At 41.9% G+C, this 27,887-nt stretch overlaps 1 protein-coding gene and 1 non-coding gene across 2 annotated transcripts in view; both read right to left on the reverse strand.

Moving 5' to 3' along the window:
- The window catches only part of bcan (brevican), a 33,922-nt gene extending 6,417 nt beyond the window's left edge, over window positions 1-27,505 (reverse strand). Inside the window, exons 1-11 of the mRNA XM_062423186.1 lie at window positions 27,444-27,505; window positions 15,453-15,535; window positions 14,392-14,784; window positions 8,855-9,029; window positions 7,613-7,740; window positions 6,148-6,441; window positions 5,340-5,482; window positions 4,535-5,291; window positions 2,861-3,796; window positions 2,145-2,309; window positions 613-711 (exon numbers count right to left, since the gene is read on the reverse strand). Of these exons, the coding sequence (XP_062279170.1) occupies window positions 613-711; window positions 2,145-2,309; window positions 2,861-3,796; window positions 4,535-5,291; window positions 5,340-5,482; window positions 6,148-6,441; window positions 7,613-7,740; window positions 8,855-9,029; window positions 14,392-14,784; window positions 15,453-15,535; window positions 27,444-27,505 (3,235 nt within the window). The remainder of the gene's footprint in view (window positions 1-612; window positions 712-2,144; window positions 2,310-2,860; window positions 3,797-4,534; window positions 5,292-5,339; window positions 5,483-6,147; window positions 6,442-7,612; window positions 7,741-8,854; window positions 9,030-14,391; window positions 14,785-15,452; window positions 15,536-27,443) is intronic.
- On the reverse strand, window positions 18,732-18,803 carry trnap-cgg (transfer RNA proline (anticodon CGG)). Its single transcript has one exon. It is a non-coding gene; the product is annotated as a tRNA-Pro (tRNA).
- Window positions 27,506-27,887: the final 382 nt, after the last annotated feature.

Genomic DNA, 27,887 nt, shown 5'->3' on the forward strand with positions numbered 1-27,887 from the left:
TGAATGACCAGTTTTCTTCTTGAAATACCCAAAACAATTCAAAGTACTTTTCTAATGTAAATAATTACTGTAGATTTTACTTTTATTTTATTTTGTTTTAAACTTCAGGAGAAATAATGAACATCGGAAATTGAAGGTATTGAAGCTCTGTGTTTGTTCCTCCATTTTATTCTATTTTTAAGGGACCAATAATGTGATAATTGAAGTTCTGATTTTTTTTAAAGACACAAATCCTGAATATACTTTACTGTCTGTATGAAAACAAATCAGAGAAGACTTCTTTGCTTTGTCTTATTGAGTTGTTTATATTTCTTAAATAATCTGATAATTCATAATGAAATCCTTCTTGTGTAACACAGTTAATAGATTCCTGTTGTGAACCTGCTGCTTATCCAAATATTCATTCAAAATAGAAAGCTAATCTCTCTGTTGTGCTGAGTCAGCTTGTCGTGCCAAATTGCAGCGTGCAAGTATAAATCCCTCTCCTGATTGGTCATTTTCAGAGACGGACCCCCCCCCCCCCCCTTCAAAAAGAACAGCAAAGCACCCAAACACCAGCTGTTGTTTTTGTTATCATCCAATGTGCAGCATTTAAATAAGTACCTGACACGCTTCCTCGTCTTAAAGCAGAAACTTTGACAGCAGGCAGGGAGGCGACCATGGCCTCTTCCTCCTCCTCCTCCTCCTCCTCCTCCGCTTTTTTAAAGTACTCTGGGTGCAATGGTAGGAGCAGTGATGGTCATATCGTGGCTGTCTATTGCCGTGTGAAGTACTGGAGTTTTCCTCTTCATCCCGATGCCATGTGCAGCTTTTAACTGGAGGATCATCTGTGCTGGTTTCCCCCTCACTTCCCTCCAATGCATGTCCCTGTTGAGATAGTTTATTAAACACTCAGTGAGAACTTATTAGGAAGATCTGTGTGATTTAATCCAATCCGACAACTCAGAATACAGAGCAGAGAATAGAGCAGAGGGGTCAAACTCATCTTCATCAACGGCCACAAACAGTCCAATTTGATCTGATGTGGGCCGGATCATTAAAAAGGAAGGAAGGAAGGAAGGAAGGAAGGAAAGAAGGAAGGAAGGAAGGAAGGAAGGAAGGAAGGAAGGAAGGAAGGAAGGAAGGAAGGAAGGAAGGAAGGAAGGAAGGGAAGGAGGGAGGAAGGAAGGAAAGAAAAGATGGAAGGAAGAAAGGACAAATGGAGGAAGTGAGGAAGGACAGATGGAAGAAGGAAGGAAGGAAGGAAGGAAGGAAGGAAGGAAGGAAGGAAGGAAGGAAGGAAGGGAAGGAGGGAGGAAGGAAGGAAAGAAAAGATGGAAGGAAGGAAAGGACAAATGAGGGAAGTGAGGAAGGACAGATGAAGAAGGAAGGAAGGAAGGAAGGAAGGAAGGAAGGAAGGAAGGAAGGAAGGAAGGAAGGAAAGAAGGAAGGAAGGAAGGAAGGAAGGAAGGAAAAGAAGACAGTAAGGAAGGAAGGAAGGAAGGAAGTGAGGAAGGACAGATGGAAGAAGTAGGGAAGGAAGGAAATGAAAAGAAGACAGGAAGTAAGTAAGTAAGTAAGTAAGGAAGGAAGGAAGGAAGGAAGGAAGGAAGGAAGGAAGGAAGGAAGGAAGGAAGGAAGGAAGGAAGGAAGGAAAGGAATACAGGAAGGAAAGTGGGCCGGATTGGACCCCTCTGCGGGCCGGTTCTGGCCCACGGGGCCGCAGTGTCTGACACCTCTGATCTAGAGGATCTAGACGCATATGACAGAGAAAGGAGGTGCAGTATGACAGAGTGGTGCAGAATATGTATGAGGGGTTCAAGGTGGAGGTGACATCACATCAAAGATCAGCTCTGAGCTCTTTGTTTGTTATTGTGACGGAAAGGTTGACGGACGAAATCGGGCAGGAGTCTCCGTGGACTACGATGTTCGTGGATGACATTATGATGTGTAGTGAGAGTAGGAAGCAGGTGAAAGAGAGTCTGGAGAGGTGGAAGTATGTGACCAGACGAATGAAAGTCAGTATAGGAGCAAGATGTGCATGAATGGGAGAGAAGAAGAGATTATCGGTAGAATTGACCCGATGGAGAGGAGTAGTAGGAGAAGGTAGTGAGGCTAGCTATGGTGTTTTGTTATCATCCAATGTGCAGCTTTTAAATAAGTACCTGACACGTGGTACCTGACACGCGTAGGAGCAATGATGGTCATATCATGGCTGTCTATGCCGTGCAAAGTACTGGAGGTTTCCTCTTCATCCGGATGCCATGTGCAGCTTTTAACTGGAGGATCATCTGTGCTGGTTTCCCCCTCACTTCCCTCCAATGCGTGTCCTGTTGAGATAGTTTATTAAACACTCAGTGAGAACTTTATAAGGAAGATCTGTGTGATTTAATCCAATCCGACAACTCAGAATACAGAGCAGAGAATAGAGCAGAGGGGTCAAACTCATCTTCATTCAAGGGCCACATGCAGCCCAATTTGATCTCATGTGGGCCGGATCATTAGAAAGGAAGGAAGGAAGGAAGGAAGGAAGGAAGGAAGGAAGGAAGGAAGGAAGGAAGGAAGGAAGGAAGGAATGAAGGAAGGAAGGAAGGAAGGAAGGAAGGAAGGAAGGAAGGAAGGAAAAGAAGACAGGAAGGAAGGAACGCAGGAAGAATGGAAGGGGGGAAGAAAGGAAGGAAGGAAGGAAGGAAGGAAGGAAGGAAGGAAGGAAGAAAGGAAGGAAGGAAGGAAGGAAGGAAGGAAGGAAGGAAGGAAGGAAGGAAGGAAGGACAGATGGAAGGAAGGAAGGTGGTTCACAAAGGGGTTACAATGACTGTGTTTATGAGTGTTTGATACCCAAAAAAGGTTTTTATTTGGTGGAGTATTCCTTTAAGCTCACCATGTATGCTGCTGGCGTTGACCTCCACCACAACCTCTTGCTCCTTTAATAATCCGTCATCAGATTCCTCATGAACAGGCGGCTCGGCGCTGAACTCCCGATCGGCGCGAGACTCCTGCGGCGCGGAGGAAGACGACTCTGGTTCCCAGCCAGGTGTGAGGGTCAGATGAGGGATCAGTGTGATTTTAATATCTAATGGAGGAGGTGCAGCTGTTTCAGGCTCACCGTCAATCCCCTCCGAAACGTGCTCCGTAGAAAGAGTCGGGTTTGACAAAAGCATTTCTGGTTTCCCTTCTGGGCTATCTCCAGATTCACCCGATCCCTCGTCTGAGTCTGGAGTTTCCTCTCTGACGTCCCTTCCCTCGCTTCCCTCTCGATCGCTGTCTGTGATGTTTTGATCCGAGCTGAGAAATACCTCTGTGCTTCCTCCTAATCCTTCCTGTTCCTGTTTGTCCTGCAGAGGTTCAGCCTCAGATGAAGTGTTGCTCTCTGGGATGAAGGTGATCTCTGGGTAGCTGGTAGCTTCAAACTCCGCGGAAGACACGGTTACGGTTGCCGGGGATGTCGACACGGTGACCAGGTCGCTGTTTAGGACAGGAGCGAATACAGTAGAGTGTGAGTCCGCTGTGACTGTGATGGCTTCTGCTGTTGGGATTTGTGGAGAGTGGATGTGTCCGTCATGGTCGATGTGATCCTCTGAAGTGCTATTAGAGTCTTCATCATCATGGTCGATGTGATCCTTTGAAGTGCTATTATAGTCTTCATCATCATGGCCGATGTGATCCTTTGAAGTGCTATTAGAGTCTTCATCATCATGGTCGATGTGATCCTCTGCTGCTGCCTCCTCTGAAGTGCTATTAGAGTCTTCATCATCGTGGTCGATTGGCACGAAGGACTCTGTTATTACGCCCGAGTGATCTTCAGTTGGATGATGACCTGACCAAAAGAAAAAGGGATCATTTAACCTTTGTGTCGTCATCCCGGGTCAAATTGACCCCGTCTGTTTTGACTGTTCCTTCTTTCCTTCTGTCCTTCCCTCCTTCCTTCCTTTCTTCCTTCCTCCCTTCTTTCCTCTGTCCTTCTTTCCTTCCTCCATCCCCCTTTCTTCCTTCCTTCTTTCCTTCCCTCCTTCCTTCCTCCCTTCTTTCCTCTGTCCTTCTTTCCTTCCTTCCTCCCTACCTATTTTCCTTTCTCCCTCCCTCCCTCCCTCCCTCCTTCCTTCCTTTCTTACTCCCTCCTTTCCTTCCGATACTCATCCCTACAATATTGTTGTGATATCGATATCGAGGTAATCAGTCAAAAATATTGTGATATTTGATTTTATCCATAAAGCCCAGACCTCATTTATATCATTTTAAAGCTATTTGCTGCGACTGAAAAATGAAGCAAAAAAGGGTTGCAGGTATCTCAGTGGCGGATGGGTATCAATGCCTGTCAGTATCTTGGATGGGTCGGATGTTGTGTCATTTCAAGTGTGAAGTTTACACACTAATCATGTTAATTGTGATCATATATGTTTATGCTAAACAACTGCCAGTCAACAACCAATAGTGGTTAACATGTAATATAACATTCAACATACAAAATTCATTACAATAAGAGCATCAGCTGCAGCCTCCAAATCAAATAACTGGCTAACCGTAATGCCCTGACTGTAAAATGTACCATACTTACTAGCATCAGGCGTAGAGACTGGCCCAGAAGAAGAGGTTTCAATAGCAACCCAGCTGTGAGTCACTGGGTTTTGTGTTTCCTCATCTGGATTCACTCTCTCATCTCCGGACCCTTCTTCCACTGGATGGCTATCAGATGTACTGTTGTCAAAAGATGGCAACACAGTGGTGGACACAACATCTGGTTCTTCAGTGTGGGTTGAAGTTGCCATCACTGACATCACCTCAACACCAGCGCTGACCTCTTCAGGCTGTGCTGAAACATTGTAAGAGATGCTTGGGTGGAGCGTCTCGGTTTCAGTGGCATGCTCCAAGTCGACAGCTGGAGTGTGGTCCTCTTGTGGAGTAGGGAGCTCAGTCTCCGGATGCACCTCTGAAGAGCTGTTGAGAATCTCATTTGCAACTTCTCCAGATGTTGCATTAACAGCTAGTATATCCAGGCTTTCAGTCACGTTGTTACTCTCAGAAATGTGATGTTCTGTGGAGGGCTCTACGGTCTCTGCAGTCGTCCCATCAGTTGTGGATACGTGATCAGTCTCTGGAGAAAATGTTGTTTGTATGTGAAACTCGTCATGATGTGGATCGAGGTTTTCTTCAGGTGCTGGCTGATAGGACTCAGGGTAGCTGGCCTTCTCTACAGGTTCCCAGGCATCTTTGGTGGACAGGTGCTCTTGATGCTGAGACGGCGGAGTGACAGACTGATGAAAGTCGACCGTGACCAGCAGCTTCTCGTCATAACTCGGTGTTGGGAACTCATCCTTCACAAAGCCCTGCTTCACTGGACTGACTGTCTGGGCTAGTAGGACTTCTTCAATCCCTTTTGCTGTCACCCCACTCATGCTGACCTCGTCCTGTGCAGAATTAGTCACGAAAACAATGTCTTGGCCAATGTCCTCTGGTTCAGTGGCAACAAAATCCTGGGGAGATTCAGTGTAGGGGCTGTCGTCACCTGAAATATGGAGGACAATTGGAAAATATTAGTCATAATTTGAATTCAAGATTCGAGATTCAAGATTCAAAACAACTTTATTAATCCCTTGGAGGGCACCACAACATACTCGTACACATGAATAACAAGATAAAAAACACAGAAGTAAGAAGAAGAGTTGGCAGCTGTGTGCAAAAGTGCAAATGCAAAAGTGCAAAAATCAGTGTGCAAATTCAGCAGGCCCTAGTCCAATGAATAGTTCATTGAGAGGTAGCCTATACAAGCGTCAAATGATTTTTTTTAAATGAATAAATGAAATAAAAAAAAATATTTTTAAATTTATTTTTTTTAAATAATAAAAATAAAAATAAAAATAAAAATAAAAATAAAAATAAAAATAAAAATAAAAATAAAAATAAATTAAAATTAAAATTAAAATTAAAATTAAAATTAAAATTAAAATTAAAATTAAAATTAAAATTAAAAAAATAATAATAATAATTAAAAATTGAAAAAAAAAAATGCACCACAGTATCCAGCTGCACATTGCAATAACAAACAGATAAAACTGGACCTCATAAAGATTTGTTCAGCATAAAGCTTCCTGAATGTGACTGGATCTATTGTTTATGTCCTCCATCCAAAGAAAACAAACTATGACTCTCATCAATGATTTGCTTTCTTACGTCTGAAGCAGTAGACGTCATGTTGTGTGTGAGCCTCAGGGAAACCCGTCTGGTTGCTGTATTGATAGACCGTTCTGACCCCAGGTTCCCCGCCTCCACAGCGCTCTCTAGGGGTGACGATGGGGTACCGCACACTGCCGTCTGCCAGCCAACCCGGGCTGCAGTGGTGAAGTCCATCATTCCAGGCTGCGTATAGCTGAGCGGTGGTGGCAAGCTCTGCCCCATGACTCAGGCAGTAGCCTTTGGCCTCCCAGAAGGTGAAACGTTGGGGGGCGGAGCCATGAAACACCTCACCTGTAAACAGGGAGACGGGTGTCATTAGTCTAATGATATAATTTTACCCTCTAGCCCTAAACTTGTATGTAAAGATTTTCCCTGCAAGTCAATAATCAGGGCTTCATCCTTCTCTGAATGCTTTGTTACCTCTACTTCCTGTTCACAATGACCTCAGATTGTTCCCACACGCGCTCCGATGGCCGTCTGTTCTGTAGTCTTTGTTGCTAAGGTTGTTCATGTTGTCCACTCTTATATTTCAGATCGGATTCAGGCTCAAACATTTACATGTGCATTTGAAATCTTGACATTTTGAGTAAATAAGGAGACAAGAAGTGAAATGTTTGTTTATGTAGTCTCCGAAGTTGACCAATCAGAACAGAGTGGGCTCATCAGAAGGAGGGGCTTATTAGCCAGAGGCTGAACTGAGTTTTTAACTGTAAATCATGCAAAGATATTCCAGTATTGCTTCAGATGTTTTTTGGTTTTTGAACAGGTAAGAGCAGAGAAGGGTAGTTGAAGTTTTATTTTTTATTTCTGTTTGAAGACAGTTATTATTAGTCTTAAAATTTTAGGTTAGGTGTCCTCTCTTGGTTGTCTTTTTAAGTTGCATTCACAGGCCTCTTTCTTTTCTGTCCTTCTTTTTTTATCCCCTTAACCCTCCTGTTGTCCTCGAGTCAAGGAAGGAAAGGAGGAAGAAGGAAGGAAGGAAGGTAAGGGGGAAGGAAGGATGGAAGGGAGGAAGAAGGAAGAAAGGGAGGAAGAAGGAAGGAAGAAGGAAGGAAAGAGGGAGGAAGGAAGGGAGGAAGAACGAAGGAAAGGAGGGAGGGATGAAGGAAGGGAGGAAGAAGGAAGGAAAGGAACTAAGGAAGGGAAGAAGGAAAGGAAGAAAGGAAGGAAAGAAGGAAGAAAGGAAGGTAGGAGGGAGGGAGGAAACAAGGAAGGAGGGAGGAAGGGAGAAAGGAAAAGAGGAAGGAAAAGAAGGAGGTCAAGGAAAGAAGGAGGAAGGGAGGACAGAAGGAAGGGAGGAAAGATAGAAGGAGGGAGGAAGGAAAGAAGGAAGGGAGGTAGGAAAGAAGGAACAGTCAAAACAGACGGGGTCAATTTGACCCGGTAGGACGACACAAAGGTTAAGAGCTGAGTCCTAATAGCTGTGAAAAACCCCCGGAAACGATCTTTTTGGCTGTGTTACCCTCAATATTCTCCACATAGCAGTAGACGTCATACAGCTCATCAGGCTCCAACAGTCCATAGTTCCTCACTCCTGGCAGTCCATCCATGTCCCCGAAACAGCCCTCTCTTGGCATCTGGATGGGATATCTGTGGAAGGGAAATGTCACAAAGCACTGAAGCACTGAGCACCTCTTCTTCTGTAAAAGGCAGCACTCCCAACATCACACTTGTACGAGCACAGTCTTTGAGTGAGTGTTGGAGTGGGGGACAAATGTTTGGTTTGAGATCGGACTGGTGGCTTTCAGCTACTCGATGATGGCTGTGTTCTGATGTGAAGATTTAGAGAGCATATCAAATGTTACAGAGGTTGGATATCAGATCTCTGTACTAACTGAACGCTATACTCATCCCACATGGACAAAAACATGCTAGTCTAAGGGAGTAGAGGAAGGAAGGAAGGAAGGAAGGAAGGAATGAAGGAAGGAAGGAAGGAAGGAAGGAAGGAAGGAAGGGAGGAAGGAATGGAGGGAGGGAGGGAGGGATGGAGGGAAGGAAGGAAGGAAGGAAGGAAGGAAGGAAAGAAGGAAGGAAGGGAGGGAGGGAGGGAGGGAGGAAGGAAGGAAGGAAGAGAGGGAGGGAGGGAGGGAGGAAGGAAGGGAGGAAGGGAGGGAGGGAGGCAGGGAGGAAGGAAAGGTGGAAGGAATAAAGAAGGAGGAGAAGGAAGATATGGCAGGAAGAAAAGATGGAAGGAAGGAAGGAAGGAAGGAAGGAAGGAAGGAAGGAAGGAAGGAAGGAAGGAAGGAAGGAAGGAAGGAAGGAAGGAAGGAAGGACGGACAAATGGAAGGGGAAGAAAGGAAGGAAGGAAAGGAGACAGGAAAGAAAGGAGGGAGGGAGGGAGGGAGGGAGGGAGGGAGGGAGGGAGGGAGGGAGGGAGGGAGGAAGGAAGGAAGGGAGGGAGGAAGGAAGGAAGGAAGGATGGATGGATGGATGGATGGATGGATGGATGGATGGATGGAAGGAAGGACAGATGGAAGAAAAGAAGGAAAGAAAAGAAGACAGGAAGGAAAATGGGCCGGACTGGCCCCCTCGGCGGGCCGGTTCTGGCCCACAGGCTTCATGTTTGACTCCCTGCTGTAGAAGATTAAGGATTTTGGTTTGTTGCCAAATGGAAACTGAAGATCGTAATATCTCCTAAACTCACATGGAGACTTTTAGAGCTAAGAGGCCACTTCCTGGTTGAGTGTTGGAGCGATACGTCACCTGACTGAGCTGTCTGAGAGCCATCCTGCATCACACTGCTCGTATCCGCTGTGGTAGGCGGCCAGCAGCTGCTCCGGAGAGGCGATACGAGCCCCGATCTCCTCACAGGCCTCTCTGGCTTGCTCAAAGTCAAAGGCGTAGCGGCTGGATGCATCGCGATAATGAAACACCACCCCTGTAAAAAACCCACAACGAGAGCTTTAGAAAAACACTGGAGCGTGTTAGTGCTTTATGTCATAATCCTGCAGAGCAACATTAACAGCAGGGTGACCTATGCAACTAAAGTAGTAAAAATCACGTCTCCATTAAAATGTTGCAGAAGTTTGAAGGTTGGGCAAAATAATAAATATTTCAAAAGGTGAAGATTACATTATTGATCAAGCAGCAATAACTCTGATGCATCTTGGCATTTCACTGCTGCTTTCTACTTAATATGGCTCTTGTGTTTTGATTTTTATTGAATGAATCTGCCTCTACCTTTCTGAAAACAAGTTAGTGGGATCAGGACGTGAATGATAAGAAGCATCAGATTATACCACACAGTCAAGCTCTATTCCATAAATCTCTTTATAAATCAGCCTTTATTATGTTTTCAATAGTTTTTTTCTTTACAACCAGGCATGGAAGTTGCTTGTAATATTTCACTTTATGTCAAAATTTTATGTGATTTGCACTTTGCAAATTGAAAATGTGCAAACAAAACTTCTGTGAGGTTCAGAGCTGTGTTGAACCAACTAATCATAAATCCATCACTAAGTTTGTGCATTAAATCCTTCCTGAGTTCTTTTTAACCACTAACTAGTTTTAGTCTAGTTTTTTACCAGGTGGGGAGTTCTGGTCCTCTGAAATGATGCCAACGAGGACGTAACTTAAAACTGCATTCTATCAAAAGGCCACCAGGGGGCGACCGTTTTGGTGTCAAAAGGACTTCCGTCTCTATACAAGTCAATGGAGAATTCACCAACTTCTCACTTGATTTCTAACCTCAGTAAACGTTTTCAAAATGTGTTTATGGTCTCAATCGCTAGTTTAAAGCCTTCTTCAATGCAGTATGATGTTCATTTGGGACATTTTGGCCTCCCTGATTTTATATGTGACGATAAAGCAGGGTATGCATTAGGGCGTGGCTACGTCGTGATTGACAGGTTGATTGGTTCACAGGTTCAGGAGGGCGCCTCATGCTCCTCCTGATGCCCATATAAGTAGATTCCGTGTTTTTATTTTTCCAGGCATGCACCTGAAATTTTCAAGATGGCGCTGCCCAGATCCGATACTATTGGCCTCTGAGCAGCAGTCCACAAACCAATGGGTGACATCACGGATGTTACGTCCATTTCTTATATACAGTCTATGTTTTTTACACAATCCAATCCACTTTATTTATATTGCACAATTTTAACAAACGCAAGGTTTCCAAACTGCTGCACAACAAGATAAAACACAATAAATAGATAACACAATAGAATCACAATAAAAAGATGAAGTACACAATAGAAAGATAAGCAATAAAATAAAATAAAATAAATAATATGCACTGCCTGCACAAGATAAAAATATGCATGAATACAAATAAAATCAACACTCTACACGGTGTCAGAAACCAAAGAAAAGAGTTTTAAGAAGGTTTTAAGAAGACTTTTAAAATGAGACAGAGAGGAGGCCTGTTTAATGTGCAGGGGCAAACGCTCGATCCCCTCTGAGCTTAAGCCGAGCTTTAGGAGATCGGCTGGGACTGTAGGGGTGCAGCAGCTCAGACAGGTAAGGTGGGGCAAGGCCATTCAAGCCTTTAAAAGCAAATAAAATAATTTAAAAATGAATCCTAAAATGGACGGGCAGCCAGTGGAGTGAAGCTAAAATAGGTGAGATGTGATCATATTTGCTTGTGCCAGTTAAAAGACAGCAGCAGCATTTTGTACCAGTTGAAGACCCACTAACCCCCATATAAAGTGCATTACAGTAATCCAGCCGAGGGGTCACAAAGGCCTGGATTACTGTCTCTGAAGGACTGGCTTAATTTTTGCCAGCTGCCTTAACTGGAAAAAGCTAGACTTCACCACAGCTTTAATCTGGCTGTCAAATTTAAGGTCTGCGAAAATGTGCAGACAAAACTTCAATGAGGTTCAAGACTGTGTTGAACCAGCTACTGTAGTCATAAATCCATCACTAAGTTTGTGCATTAAACGCTTCCTGAGTTGTTTTTAACCACTAACTAGTTTTAGTGTAGTATGCAGTATTGCAGTAAAAGTACTGCAGTATTATGAGCGATGTAGTATGCAGTATTACAGTAAAAGTACTGCAGTATTATGAGCGATGTAGTATGCGGTATTACAGTAAAAGTACTGCAGTATTATGAGCGATGTAGTATGCGGTATTACAGTAAAAGTACTGCAGTATTATGAGCGATGTAGTATGCAGTATTACAGTAAAAGTACTGCAGTATTATGAGTGATGTAGTATGCAGTATTACGGTAAAAGTACTGCAGTATTATGAGCGATGTAGTATGCAGTATTACAGTAAAAGTACTGCAGTATTATGAGTGATGTAGTATGCAGTATTACAGTAAAAGTACTGCAGTATTATGAGCGATGTAGTATGCAGTATTACAGTAAAAGTACTGCAGTATTATAGTGATGTAGTATGCAGTATTACAGTTAAAGTACTGCAGTATTATGAGTGATGTAGTATGCAGTATTACAGTTAAAGTACTGCAGTATTATGAGCGATGTAGTATGCAGTATTACAGTTAAAGTACTGCAGTATTATGAGCGATGTAGTATGCAGTATTACAGTAAAAGAACTGCAGTATTATGAGCGATGTAGTATGCAGTATTACAGTAAAAGTACTGCAGTATTATGAGCGATGTAGTATGCAGTATTACAGTAAAAGTACTGCAGTATTATGAGCGATGTAGTATGCAGTATTACAGTTAAAGTACTGCAGTATTATGAGCGATGTAGTATGCAGTATTACAGTTAAAGTACTGCAGTATTATGAGCGATGTAGTATGCAGTATTACAGTAAAAGAACTGCAGTATTATGAGCGATGTAGTATGCAGTATTACAGTAAAAGTACTGCAGTATTATGAGCGATGTAGTATGCAGTATTACAGTAAAAGAACTGCAGTATTATGAGCGATGTAGTATGCAGTATTACAGTAAAAGTACTGCAGTATTATGAGCGATGTAGTATGCAGTATTACAGTAAAAGTACTGCAGTATTATGAGCGATGTAGTATGCAGTATTACAGTAAAAGTACTGCAGTATTATGAGCGATGTAGTATGCAGTATTACAGTTAAAGTACTGCAGTATTATGAGCGATGTAGTATGCAGTATTACAGTAAAAGTACTGCAGTATTATGAGCGATGTAGTATGCAGTATTACAGTAAAAGTACTGCAGTATTATGAGTGATGTAGTATGCAGTATTACAGTAAAGTACTGCAGTATTATGAGCGATGTAGTATGCAGTATTACAGTTAAAGTACTGCAGTATTATGAGTGATGTAGTATGCAGTATTACAGTTAAAGTACTGCAGTATTATAGTGATGTAGTATGCAGTATTACAGTAAAGTACTGCAGTATTATGAGTGATGTAGTATGCAGTATTACAGTTAAAGTACTGCAGTATTATAGTGATGTAGTATGCAGTATTACAGTAAAGTACTGCAGTATTATGAGTGATGTAGTACGCAGTATTACAGTAAAAGTACTGCAGTATTATGAGCGATGTAGAATGCAGTATTACAGTAAAAGTACTGCAGTATTATAGTGATGTAGTATGCAGTATTACAGTAAAAGTACTGCAGTATTAATGATGGAAAGTAACGAGGTGCATTTATTAAAATACTTTACTTAGTTACTTTCTACCACTGAATAGACATACTATACAGTTCATGTGTTTGTGGAATAGAAATATAGCTGAGACATAAAAGAAATTGAAGGTGATGTCATGAGTGAAACTAGATGAAACAGCCCAAACAGAGTCACTCCACCTCTGTTCCATCCCAGCATCTGAGTGTTATCCTGCACATTTAATGCCAAACACTGAAAGCAACATTCATTGTCTGATATATTATCTCACAAATGAATGTAGTCAGAGAATCCATAATGTATTACTCAGCGGGTGCAGTGAATGAGACGACCATTCATCACAGATGTTGGTGTGTGTGTGTGTGTGTGTGTGTGTGTGTGTGTGTGTGTGTGTGTGTGTGTGTGTGTGTGTGTGTGTGTGTGTGTGTGTGTGTGTGCTTCATAAAGATACACCAATATGAGACACACTTTTTTTATTTTACCCATAACCCATAAAGTTTGTTTGACTTTGATCTTTTTCATGACGTTTTTCTTTTTACTCGACAAGCGCCTGTTCTGTCAATGCCATCGGACTATTTTGTTTGCTTTTAGAAAAAAAAAAGACAGTCCTGGTGAAAGTCATTGCTGTGTATATGTTGCTTTTAGCCCTTTTTTTTCAAATGGGCTCAATAGTTACACTAAACAAAAATATAAACGCAACACTTTTGTTTTTGCTCCCATTTTTCATGAGCTGAACTCAAAGATCTAAAACATTGTCTATATACACAAAAGACTTATTTTTCTCAAATATTGTTCACAGATCTGTCTAAATCTGTGTTAGTGAGCACTTCTCCTCTGCCGAGATAATCCATCCCACCTCACAAGATGTTGATTAGACAGCATGAATATTGCAAAGGTGAGCCTTAGGCTGGCAGCAATAAAAGGCCACTCTGAAATGTGCAGTTTTGCTTTATTGAGGGGGTCTGGGGGGGGGTCAGAAAACCAGTCAGTATCTGGTGTGACCACCATTTGCCTAACCCTAACCCTACTAACCCATCTCCTTCACATAGAGTTGATCAGGTTGTTGATTGTGGCCAGTTAACAATATCCAGCAACTTCGCACAGCCATTGAAGAGGAGTGGACCAACATTCCACAGGCCACAATCAACAACAATCAACAACCTGATCAACTCTATGCGAAGGAGATGGGTTAGGGTTAGGGTTAGGCAAATGGTGGTCACACCAGATACTGACTGGTACTCTGACCTCAGACAAACAAAGATGTTTTTACTCAAGATGCAACAAGGATATTTGTATTAGCCAATTTTGCAGATGAAACATGCAGGTCGTGGATAAAATTGCAGCACGTTGCTACAAAATTCAGTAGCTACTGAATGTTATTGAATTGCTGCAATATGTATTTTAAAATATATCTTATTTTTTATGGACACTGTGTCAGAGAGGTGTTTATTCAACTTTATGTTCATTTTTTAAGACCAGAATTTGATTAATTTTTTTACTGGACTGTATAATAGAGTAAAGTGTTCCTGATATTTTCTCCACGCTGTGTATATACTGAGTGGACAAAATAACAGGAACATTTAATGCTATAAATTAAGTGAACCACACAGGTATCTCACATTTAATGAATATGCACAACATTTAGTTTTAAATAAAGTTAATTTACAAAAAAGGAAAGTAAAATGATGCGCTGCTTTAATGTAAAAACGTGTTCGTCTCTGACCTTTGACCTTAACCTGGGTCACGTCGTCAGCGTCCTCCAGGCCCTGCTGCACCTCGCAGCGGTAGAAGCCGGTGTCGTTCTGCCTCAGAATCTCCAGCCGCAGCGTGAGGTCGGCGGGGGAATAGGCGTAATTAAGCAGCGACGCCCGGTCCTTGTAGGCCTCGCTGACTCTCACCCTGTCGCCGCGGGCAACCAGGATCTCCATCTCTTTGCCCTGAGTCAGCACACTCCATTTGATGCGGGGCAGAGACAGCACGGCGTGGCGTCCGTTGGTGGAGGGCGACGGCGGCGGGTGAGCCAGAGACACGAGGCAGGGTAACGTTAGATTACCACCGAGCACCGCGTCCACAGGCGGAGAGGTGGGGATGGTCACGTGGAGAAGCTTCGAATCATCTGAGGAGAGAAAGAAGACTTTAATGTGATAGGTGATGTTGTGATTAATATGTAACTGTATATAAAGTAGTGTAAACTAGCTCCACCTCCAGCAGCTACAACAGTAACATGCTGCTCTAACACTGATGCTTCACTATTAATAATCTAATGATGTCATATATAATAATATATCAGTCAGAGGACCAAACCACTACTTTTACTGTAATACTGCATACTACATCACTCATAATACTGCAGTACTTTTACTGTAATACTGCATACTACATCACTATAATACTGCAGTACTTTTACTGTAATACTGCATACTACATCGCTCATAATACTGCAGTACTTTTACTGTAATACTGCATACTACATCACTCATAATACTGCAGTACTTTTACTGTAATACTGCATACTACATCACTCATAATACTGCAGTACTTTTACTGTAATACTGCATACTACATCACTCATAATACTTATATAGGTTACTTCTACTCCTCAGATACCCTTGGAAATGTTTTTTATGCTGCACGTCAGCAAAAACAAAGACCGACCAGAGATGATTAAAGAGCCCCGCTGCCCTTAGAAGTCAGAGGGGACGTATGATTTAATGGAGTCGTGTGTGTCAGTGTCGGATGGGAGCGGTGAAAGTGACGGGGGGATGAAGACGGAAGGGTGCATACCTGACTCGTGGTTGGGGGTAGAGGACGACGGGAGGACGAGGAGACAGATGGCACACAGCAGCACAGGAAGAGGAACATCCAGTCTGTGGGTAGAAGAAAGGAAGAGAGGAGGAGGAGGAGGGGGGGAGAGTGATTTAACTTTGAGATATAATATTTGGGCTGCAGTGTTGGAGCAACAGTTTGTTTTCACAGCATTCCCTTATAATTACCTCAAAACCTCATCAGTCACCAAAAAGTCATTTTATTGCTATTAAGTTTAAGTCATTTTAGTATTAGACAGCAATGGAAGAAGTATTCAGATCCTAATGTAAAAGTAGAAATGCTTAATCGTTCAGTTTGATTCAATTATAAGTAAAAGCCCTGAATTAATAATGTTATCAGCTAAATGTACTTAAAGTATCAAAAGTAAAACTACTCATTATGCAGACTGGCTGATTATTTTGCACAGAAGCTGCTGATTGACAACATTTTGCCTAATTTTGAATATACATTTTCTTTAAATAAATGATCACAATATGTATTAATACATATATATTAATGATATATGTATGTATTGTTTTTTCAGAGAGTTGTGTTCATGCTCAGGGTGGAAAAAAACCCGTCTGAAGCAGCAGAGAAACTGGAATTACTTTTTTGCAATTTTTCACCCTTTGTAAACTTAGTGGGCCGGATGGACGTATGTTTGACAATTTGCACACAGTGATGGAGACAGAGTTGGTGTAGCAGGTAGAAACCCCCTCCGCTCTCTCTGCCTGTGTAAAGCATCACATCTGTAACTGGTGTATGAAACAGGTTTGAGGTGATGAAAAGAGGAGCTGGAGACAGGAAACAGGGTTGGGTACATGGGGGAAACAGGCAACAACAAGACGACTACATAAATGCAGGTGAAGTGGCTCAAAGAGTAAAAACACTGAGTTAAGCAGCAGAGCTGAGTGTTTAAAGAGGGTTGATGACTGATGAGGATCAGCTGCTGCAGCTCTGCTCTGATTCCAGCAAACCTGTCTCCTCACACACACACACACACACACACACACATGCACACGCAGGCACACACACACGCACACACATGCACACGCAGGCACACACACACGCACACACACACGTGCACACACACACACACAGACACACACAGACACACACACACACACACCTGCACACACACGCACACACATGCACACGCAGGCACACACACACGCACACACATGCACACGCAGGCACACACACACGCACACACACACACAAACACACACACACACACGCACACACGCACACACACACACGCACACACACACACACACACACACACATGCACCAGTAGGCACACACACCTGCACACACACACATACACACACACACACACACACACTCCTTTTAAAAAATAGAAAAATTAAATAAGATTCATCTTCACTGATTGAAGATTGTTCTGCTGCCTTCAAACATAAGAGTCGAGGTCGTGTTTCTGACATTGGTAGACAAGCACACAATATGTTTTTTATTCGAGTGTTTGTAAGTCATGGCAACACTGTTGCTAGGCAGCCGATGACAAATATAGCTTTTTCTTTGTTCCCTTTTCAATCATTTGGAACAGTTGTGTGTTATTATTATATTGTGGCCTTTTGATAGAATGCAGTTTTAAATTACTTTCACGATCGGATCATTTCAGAGGACCAGAACTCCCCGCCTGGCGTGTACAGCTACCTACAAAGTCCCTGGTTCGAGTTTGGCAAGGGACCTTTGTTGCATGTCATCACTTTCTCTCCTCTTGTTTCCTGTCAGCCTTTATGTGACCAACTGTCTAATAATAAAGGCAAACTCCAAATCTTCCAGAGTAGCTGGCTAAAGCAAAATACCGAACAAAAGATACACCATGATTCATTTCTGTCCAAAGAAGTGAATTCAGATGCTCATAAAGGAGACAAAAAAAGAAAAAAATTGCCTAAATATAGACTTCACGCTCAGAGCTATTAATCATCACAGCTGTCATCACACATTTACACAGCGCTCAGTGTTTCCATTTCAAACATTTATCTGATTATTGTCATTTATCTGTCATTTAGAGCTCTCACTGTTCACAGCTGCCTCACGCTACTATTTGGTGATATGAATGTTCCTCTCGGTCGGATCAAAGCCTTCTAATCATAGTTTGAGCTGTTTAGTGAGCGTGTTTGTTAGCAGGTGTGAGGAGGAGAAGAAAAAAAAAGGGACTGCAGGAGGAAATAGGATTACAATACAACAAAGAAAAAACAGGATATCAAAAGGGAAAAAGTGAATAAAAGAAGTGGTAATTATGGTGAGTTGGAGGTTGGGCTTCAGTCCGAGCCTCCGGGGGAGTTTTTAAAGGAATCAGGATTCAGCTCACACGGCTCCTGAAGTCTGACTCACATTCAGACTGTCTCTCTCTCTGTCTGCTTCACACTTCAGACTTACTTCCTCAAGATTTACCCCAACGTTAACCTTTATCTTAACCTTTGTGTCGTCCTCCCGGGCTCCCCGTCTGTTTTGACTGTTCCTTCTTTCCTTCCTTCCTTCCTTCCGTCTGTCCTTCCTCCCTCCTACCTTCCTTCCTTCCTTCCTTTGTCCTTCCTTCCTTTCATTTCCTTTCCTTTCTCCCTCCCTTCCTTCCTCTCTCCTTTCCTTCTTTCCCTCCCTTCCTTCCTTCCTTCCTTCCTTCCTTCCTTCCTTCCTTCCTTCCTTTCACTTCCTTCTTTCCTCCCTCCCTCCCTCCTTCTCTTTCTTTCCTCCCCTCTACCTCCCCCCTTCCTTTTTTACTCTGTCTTTCTTTCCTTCCTTCCTCTTTTCCTTTCTCCCTCCCTCCCTCCTTCTTTCCTCCCTCCCTCCTACCTTCCTTCTTTCTTTCCTTCCTATGTCCTTCCTTCCTTTCCTTTCCTTTATCCCTCCCTTCCTTCCTCTCTCCTTTCCTTCTTTCCCTCCTTCCTTCTTTCCTCCTTTCCTTCCTTCTTCCTTCCTCCCTCCCTTCTTTCCTTCCTCCCTCCCTCCTTTCCTTCCTTCTTCCTCCCTTCCTCCCTTAAACGGCAAGGAGCCTAAAAGAACATTCAAGCTGTTTTCCTCTCTGTAATGATTCCTCCTGTTCATGATGACCATTAGAAGATCCCTTCATTATAATTAGTTCTTCTTTAATCAGTGTTTCCTGTCTTTAAGAAACCTCAAAGTCTAAGCTCCCTCTTTTATTAATCTTGTAAAATCCTCTTTTCTTTTTAATCATGATTGTAGATTTAATAGCAATGTTTATTGTTCTGAGTTGTCTTGTAATCAAAGTAAGGGCTCGTCCGGGAGTTGAACCCGGGACCTCTCGCACCCGAAGCGAGAATCATACCCCTAGACCAACGAGCCACTTGTAGAGGAGAAGATTAGTCAAGTCTGTCTTCAGTCAGGAGCCCAAATGTACATGAAGTGTGTTTATCTTGCTGTAATGATTCCTCCTGTTCATACTGACCATTAGAAGATCCTTCATAATGTTTACAATGGAAGTGATGGAGGACTAAACCCACAGTCCTCCTTCTGTGTTCTAAAAGTATTGATTTGATATGTTATGTTGTTACCTAATAGTTTTGGTGTAAAAAGCCTGCAAATATCGGTATCGGAAATTAAGAGTTGAGGAATATCGGATATCGGCAGAAAAGTCAATATCGAGCATCCCTAGTTGTGTGCATTTCCATCCAATGTTATATGAATGTATTACTACTGAAAAACACTTCCTGCATGTATATAAAGATGTAAAAAGCTGTCAGATTTCTCTCCTGTCTGAGTCACATTTGCACTATTTTAATACAGAACATCACATTTCCCCTATCCGATCCCAAAAGAGCAGACTGTCTTATTTCTTAAGTTCTGCATGTCCCAGCGTCTCTTAATGAATCCGCTTTTTTCTGTGTGAGAAGCAGAAAGTGAATAAACGATCGTCTGGAAGGTTAGAATATAAAAAAAAGACTAGAAGACTGTTTGTGAAGTTTATCCTCCAACACTTCATTCGTTCCTTAATAAACGAGGCGAGACTTCTCACCTGCAGGCCTGAAATAACACGCAGCTCACACGGAAGGGAGTAAATTAGACTAAACGAGTCTAAATGGCCGATCCAGACTCTTTAATCTTTTATACAAGCTCTTTTTTTACAAGGAGCCATAGGAGAGCAGAGAGGAAGAAGAGGAAGAAGAGGAGAGAGAGAGGAAGCCTGTCTCATCAGCAGGTATATTTCCCTCTGACTGAAAGGAACTGAGTCACCCTTGCACCCTCCTGTTGTCCTCGAGTCAAGGAAGGAAGGGAGGAAGAAGGAAGGAAAGGAGGGAGGGAGGAAGGAATAAGGAAGGAAAGGAGGAAGGAAGGAAAGGAGGAAGAAGGGAGGGAGGGAGGAAGAAGGAAGGAAAGGAGGAAGAAGGAAGGAAAGGAGGGAGGAAGGAAAGGAGGAAGAAGGAAGGAAAGGAGGGAGGGAGGAAGGAAGAAGGAAGGAAAATAGGAAGGAAGGAAAGGAGGAAGAAGGAAGGAAGGGAGGGAGGGAGGAAGAAGGAAGGAAAGGAGGAAGAAGGAAGGAAAGGAGGGAGGAAGGAAAGGAGGAAGAAGGAAGGAAAGGAGGGAGGGAGGAAGGAAGAAGGAAGGAAAAGAGGAAGGAAGGAAGGGAGGAAAGGAAAGGAAAGAAGGAAAGGAGGAAGGAAGGAAGGAAGGAAGGGAGGAAAGGAAAGGAAGGAGGAAGGAAGGAAGGAAGGAAGGAAGGAAGGAAAGAAGGAAGGAAGGAAGGAAGGAAAGGAGGAAGGAAGGAAGGAAGGAAGGAAGGGAGGAAAGGAAAGGAAGGAGGAAGGAAGGAAGGAAGGAAGGAAGGAAGGAAGGAAGGAAGGAAGGAAGGAAGGAAGGAAGGAAGGAAGGAAGGAAAGGGGGAAGGAAGGAAGTGAGGATGGAAAGAAAGGACGAAAGGGAGTAAATTAGACTAAACAAGTTTAAATGGCTGATCCAGACTCTTTAATCTTTTATACGAGCTTTTTACAAGGAGCCTGTGGAGAGAAGAGAGGAGGAAGAAGAGGAAGAGGAAGAGAGAGAGAGAGAGGAAGCCTGTCTCATCTGACAGTATATGTGCACATGACAGTTATATCAGCAGGTATATTTCCCTCTGACTGAAAGGAGTATTAAACTTGCAGCGATGTAGGAAATTAAAGTTTGCTCTGTGGGTCTCAGCTGAGAGACATTTCTAATCAAAACAGGATTAATAAATAATCACTCAATGTTTTTTTCCCCACGCCTTCAATGCTTAAATTTGGCTCTGTCGTTCCACAGTGAAAGCTTTGAAGATGGAAATGCCTCTCGGGATGAAGCTGGCCGAGCTGCAGACTTTTAAATACTCATATCTAAAAGATTTAAATGTGAAAATGCAAAAAACAATCAAAGGGAAATATATTAAGCTTCATGTCGTCCTCCCGGGTGAAATTGACCCCGTTTGTTTTGACTGTTCCTTCTTTCCTTCCTTCCTTCCTTCCTTCCTTCCTTCCTTCCTTCCTTCCTTCCTTCCTTCCTTCCTTCCTTCCTTCCTTCCTTCCTTCCGTCTTTCCTCTCTCTTTCCTTCCTCCATCCTTCCTTCTCTCCTTCCTTCCTTCCTTTCCTCCCTCCCTTCTTTCCTTCCTCCCTTCTTTCTTTCCTCCCTCCCTCCCTCCTTCTTTCCTTCCTTCCTTCCTTCCTTTCCTTCCTCCCTTCCTTCTTTCCTCCCTCCCTTCTTCTCTCTTTCTTTCCTCCCCTCTACCTTCCTCCCTTCCTTCTTTCCTCTGTCCTTTCCTTCCTTCTTCCCTTCTTCTTTTCCTTTCTTCCTTTCTCCCTCCCTCCGTCCTTCCTTCCTTTCCTTTCTCCCTTCCTTCTTTCCTTTCATCCCTTCTTTCCTCCCTCCCTCCTTCCTTCCTTCCTTCCTCCCTCCTTTCCTTCCTTCTTCCTCCCTTACTTCCTTGACTCGAGGACAACAGGAGGGTTAATTTACCTTCCTGAGAATCATTAGCACACTACATTAAGATTTATATATAGAAGAATATATTCATATTAATTCATATTGAAAGAAAGTTAAAAAAAGAAGTTAAAATCTTGTTCACGCCATTGTTTCTTATTTCTAATTGGTCTATTAATAAAAGTCGGTTTTTAAGCATACTGAGGAGACTTAAAACATTCCTTAACCCTCACATACTGATCAGACCATCCGCAGTATCCCTGTATAATGAGTCTCTACCAGATAAACAGGATTAATCCTTTATGAAGCTTTCAGAGAGCATAGAGAGTATTCTGGGTTTTTACACTTTGTTTATGGAGAAAAAAAACATTTGTTGTATTAAATGTCAAGAATGTAACAGTATTTTTTTTAATTTTTGAATAAATGTGGCTCAAAAACTGCTTTTTTTGTATATTCTGGGTCAAATTAGGAAAAGTCGTCAAATGTCAGGCTACAATTAAAAAGGATTTAGGGTGTTTTTGACACAACATGAGAACATGTTTTGTTTTTCTTAGTTAACTTATAATCATTAATAGACATTAAAGTCAGTGTAAAGTAAGAATAAATATGTGTTCTGAGTTTGACATACCACAGAAAAGTGTGTTGTTAACCACCCTGCCAAATTTGAATGATTAAAAAAATCGCCAAATATATGAAATTAGGCTTCAAAGTTGTGTAAAAATCAGCCTTTTTCTCTGCTCCCAAGCGCTGTGGGAGTGCCCGCCGAGTCCGCTGAAGCCCCGCCCCCTACCAAGTGTCACCTGTCAATCAAAGTCACCACCTCTACCAGAAACATGGACGCTAGGACTGAGAGCTTTCTGCTGCTAGCTCGGTGGCTAACTCGGCTGCTAGCTCGGCAGCTAACTCGGCTGCTAACTCAGCGGCTAGCTCGGTAACTAGCTCAACGGCTATCTCGGCGGCTAACTGTAGACTGTTGTAGTAGTAGTGTGCGCTGAATGTATTTATACCTACAGCAGCGGGTTTATGCTGGGTGATTTTCAGACCCGCCCATTAAATCCAGACACAGAAATGCCTAGCTCCACAATTCAAATCTAAATGGTTGAAATGCTTTTTACACCTTTTTTAGAAATACATTAATGACCTATTTAATGTGTTTAGAAGAAAATGTCTGAATTCTTTAATAAAATATTTTATTTACAATGTTCTCGTTAAACTAACACTTAATTTTCTTGTTTCTGGCAAAGATTAACCATCCGAAGCCTCTGTATTGCCCATAAACATTGCCCTTTATTACATGAAATGGTTCAGTCCTGTCTCAGTGTCAGTAGATATTGAACAGTTATATTGGACTAGAAGAGAGTTGCAAGCCTTCGCAGGTAGAGGTGTGGTTACAGCAATTGTGCATGGTTGGTGTGTGTGCCCTTGCATGAATATTTCCATCATTTGAGCTTTGACTGACGTTGTTATTTGTGTTAATAGTTTAAAGACACTGACTGGAGGATTAGCGCCACCAGCTGTTAATCTCTTCGTTCATATTTCCTGTAAATTTGGTTAAAAACTTTCTCTACATTAGGATGGAAACTTTGCTAATGTTGTTGAGACAGTCGGAGCACTTCAAAGGTTTTTAATGGACATGAAACTTAATCTCCAACTGTGATAAAAAGTCAGAAGGTACGAGACAAAAGAAAAGTGTGAAAGAAGTTAAATACGATCAATGAGATTAAAATTCAGGAGTGTGCTCTGCTGACAGCTGAAGCTAAATAAAGTAAGGTCACTTTCAGACTAGGAATTGATTTTGGATTAATTCAGCAATGTTTTATTCCTAATTATGCTTTAATGTTCATACAGCAACAACAACTGAGGCTATCGTAGTATTCATCTACCTTATCAGTCCAGTGTCACTGGGTTTTATACTGGTAGTACTGGTAGTACTAGAAGTACTAGGAGCAGTGGAACGCCATTTTTATATACTTTATTATCATATATTTCACTTTATTTCTTATTAATGTTATCATTAGTAGTAGTACTACTGCTACTACTACTACTACTACTAGTACTACTAATACTACTACTACTAGTACTACTACTGCTATTACTGCTACTACTAGTACTACTACTACTACTGCTACTACTACTAATACTACTAGTACTACTAATACTACTACTACTAGTACTACTACTGCTATTACTACTACTACTAGTACTACTACTACTACTGCTACTACTACTAGTACTACTACTACTAGTACTACTACTACTACTGCTACTACTACTAATACTACTACTAGTACTACTACTACTACTAGTACTACTACTACTACTACTCGTACTACTACTCGTACTACTACTACTACTACTACTACTACTAGCAGCAGTAATAGTATTAGTAATAGTAGTAGTAGTAGTAGTAGTAGTACTACTGCTACTAATACTACTACTACTAGTAGTAGTATTAGTAGCAGTATTAGTAGTACTGCTACTAATACTGCTACTACTACTACTACTGCTAATACTAGTAGTAGTATTAGCAGTACTACTACTACTAACTACTACTAATACTACTACTAGTATTAGCAGTAGTAGTATTAGTAGCAGTATTAGTAGTACTGCTACTACTACTATTACTACTACTAGTAGTAGTAGTAGTATTAGTAGTAGTACTACTACTACTAATACTACTACTAGTATTAGCAGTAGTAGTAGCAGTATTAGTAGTACTGCTACTAATACTGCTACTACTACTAATACTACTACTACTAGTATTAGTAGTAGTAGTAGCAGTAGTACTACTACTACTACTACTACTACTAGTAGTAGTAATAGTAGTAGTAGCAGTACTACTAATACTGCTACTAATACTACTACTACTACTATTACTGCTGCTAGTAGTAGTAGTAATAGTAGTAGTAGTAGTAGTAGTAGTAGTAGTAGTAGTATTAGTAGTAGTATTAGTAGTAGTAGCAGTAGTAGTATTAGTAGTACTAGTAGTATTAGTAGTAGTAGCAGTAGTAGTATTAGTAGTACTAGTAGTATTAGTACTAGTATTAGTAGTAGTAGTAGCAAATCACAAAAAAGAAAGAAAATGTGAAGATGTGACTGGTGGACAAAAAAATGAAAAATGCACCTGCGTAGATTTCGATTATTCTGAAAATGTAGAATAAATGAGACGATAAATCCATATATGGGGAAAAAAACTAATCTGGCTGCTTCCTTTCATGCTGGTTTCAGTTTGGAAATGGACACAGTTTGAATTATTTCCATCATTTTGACAATTTTCTACCAATGTTTGATTATTCACTTCAAACATATAGTATCACTATATTCTCTTCCTCCACACACACACACACACACACACACACACACACACACACACACACACACACACACACACACACACACACACACACACACACACACACACACACACACACACATGACCATGAGAAAGAGAGAGAGAGAGAAAGAGAGAGAGAGAGAGAGCGATGGTTTTCCTCTCGGGAGGCAGAGGACGCATCCCAGGCAACATCACAAGTGGCTGAATAGTAAATGACTTCACCTTGAGGGAAAGGCAGCGGAGGCCAAGAGAGAGAGAGAGAGAGAGAGAGAGAGAGAGAGAGAGAGAGAGAGAGAGAGAGAGAGAGAGAGAGAGAGAGAGAGAGAGAGAGAGAGAGAGAGAGAGAGAGAGAGAGAGAGAGACGAGAGAGAGAGAGAGAGAGAGGACGAGGTTTGACCGCTCAGTTTGCCAGGAAAGGTCATTTGAGGCTGGAGGAGGAGGAAGAGGAGGAAGAGGAGGAGGGTGAACTACATTCTTAAAGGACTGCACCAGCTTTGTGAGAGTTTGGCCCATTTGTCACTTTATCCAGAGTGGTGAGGGGAGAACGTTGGTGCTCCTGTAGATCAGTCAGTGTAGCACACATGCTAACGTTTAAGCTAATAATGACACAATTCACCCTGAAGGATTTATAATCTACTGCTTCTGTCGCAAGTTTGGTTATTAATACTATACTATACTATATAATACTTGGTCAACTTGAGAGTGAAAGTTCATTATCAGCTATGTTTCTGTCCAAATTTAGTGGAAATATTACAAATAAATAAGTAAATAAAATCCTGCACACTGTCAATCACTTCTAGTCACTTCATTAATAACATTACTTGTTGGCTGTGACTGCTGGTTATGCTAATTAGTCTCAATTAACCCTCCTGTTGTCCTCAAGGAAGGAAGGGAGGGAGAAGGAAAGAAAGGAGGGAGGAAGGAAGAAGGGAGCAAGAAAAGAAGGGGAAGGAGGAAGGAAGACGAAGGAAAAGAGGGAGGAAAGGAGGGAGGAAGGAAGGAAAGAAAGGGAGGAAGGAAGGAAAGGAGAGAGGAAGGAAGGGAGGAAAGGAAAGAAGAGAGGAAAGAGGGAGGGTGGGAGGAAGGGAAGGGAGGAAAGGAAAGAAGGGGGGTGGGAGGGAAAAAGGAAAAGAGGAAGGGAGGGAAGGAAGGTAAGAAGGACAGGGGAAGGGAGGAAGGAAAGAAGGAAGGGAGGAAAGAGAGAGGAAGGAAAGAAAGAGAGAAGGAGGGAGGGAGGGAGACACGAAGGTTAAGAGCAACTAAATATCTGCAGTGTTAGAGACCCACCTTATTAAATTCACCAGATATTTTTTTCATAATTCTGATTATAATATCAGGAATTAGACGAGTACCTTCCAGCATATAAATATTTGTTACTGTTTTATACAAAAAACAAGACGACTGAATCCTTCTTGCTTCTAATAGAAGTGAATTGGTAATTGTAGCGTCAGCAATCTGTGAGGTCATCAATCTATAACACGAGGCCATTTAGATAGATACATATATTCAGTGCTCTTGTATAAGGGTCGGTAACAAATAAGGGGTTGGCAAGATGAGCAATTCAAAAATATGTTAAAAATAGTTTTAAAAGCAGCATCAGGTTTGTTAAAATGTACATTTAGTACTTTTGTTGGTTTTATATCATTTGAAATGACATTTGCACCATTTTTTAACCAAAAGTAAGACTGAATGCTCCTGAAAATGTCAAATGGTGTAACCACAAAAGAATGTATTTCACCTAGGAGGAAAGAAAGAAAGAAAAGAAAAAGAGGAGAAAATACAAGAAGTAGTAAAAAAGGAAGGAAGAAAGAAAGAAAAGATAAAGGACGAAGAAGAGAAAGAAAAAGAAAGGAAGGAAGAGGAGGAAGAAGAAGAGAACAAGAAGTTAGAGGAGAGGGAGAAAGAAACAGGTGTAACCCCAGTAGAATGATACATATTACATATTTTATCACCTACAGTGTATTTAAGTGGACTTAATACTAATAATGACTTCATTTAAAACATGTAAATGTTTCCTGATCTCCATGGTTACCAGAGTAAATGTAATATGTAGAACAATTGTATTCCATTACCTTTATTTAATATAAAGTTATAATGTAAGATCATGCCAAACTAGTTGATATGGTGTTTTATTGACTATTTACTGTTTTTAAGCAAGTTGAATTATTTGGTACAAAGTTTTTATGGTTACACCACTTAGACATTTTTGCCATAATCCTCTAATATATTCTCTCTAAATGGATTAAAAGCAGAAATTTGATGCTGGGTCCACAAAAAAAGAATGTGTGCAAGTTATTCATACGTTTATTTTCATATTTTAACCCCTTTAGCAAAAAATAAGGTGTAATAAATCAGATAGGTTTGGTTTATTCTAACAGATTTGAAAGGTAAACCTTGCTCATCAGATCAAATACAGGATTCAAAATCAAAAATCCAGAGAAACCTAGTCACACTTTAAGTCCTTCACAGACACAGACACACACACACACACACACACACACACACACACACACACACACACACACACACACACACACACACACACACACACACCACACACACACATCCCTCCCCTTCGCCTCCCTTTCCTTCTTCCTTCCAGATTTGAGAATGGGCTTCTAAACCACTTGCTGAGCCATCGTTGGATCAACCTGACATCACATCCTCCCCTGTTGCTGTTCCCCCCCTTGTGCTTTTCTCACGGCAACAACCCAAACGCCGTTACCCTGTTTTGTTTTTTTTGTCCCTCAGCAGCTCCTCCATCACACCGGCCCACCAGTCCCACATCGCGCCACCTCGAATGACTCGCTCTGCCCATCTCCAGGGGCAACCCAAACCTCCCTGACAGACACAGTCTGACAGGAAGCAAGGAGCCGACCGGGGAGGGCTGGAAGCGAGCGAGAGAATAGGGTGGCAGAGAGGATGAAAGAGGCTCCGTACAGCATGACTGAGAGCTGAGAGCTGAGAGAGACGTTGAGTTCACAGGAATGATTTGGAACGATTCACCAGGCCGCCTCGAGCTGCAGCCATGTCTTATTAGCTGTTAGCTGCTGACTCTGTGTGCAGGAGGGGGAAGCTTTTACAGAAGTGACAAAAGCCGTAAGCAACGAGATTCTGTCTGTTAGCTGCAGCAGCTCAGATGTGTTGTGTGTGTGTGTGTGTGTCTCTG

This window comes from Scomber scombrus, chromosome 7, assembly GCF_963691925.1.
Source record: "Scomber scombrus chromosome 7, fScoSco1.1, whole genome shotgun sequence".
Classification (NCBI taxonomy): Eukaryota; Metazoa; Chordata; class Actinopteri; order Scombriformes; family Scombridae; genus Scomber; species Scomber scombrus.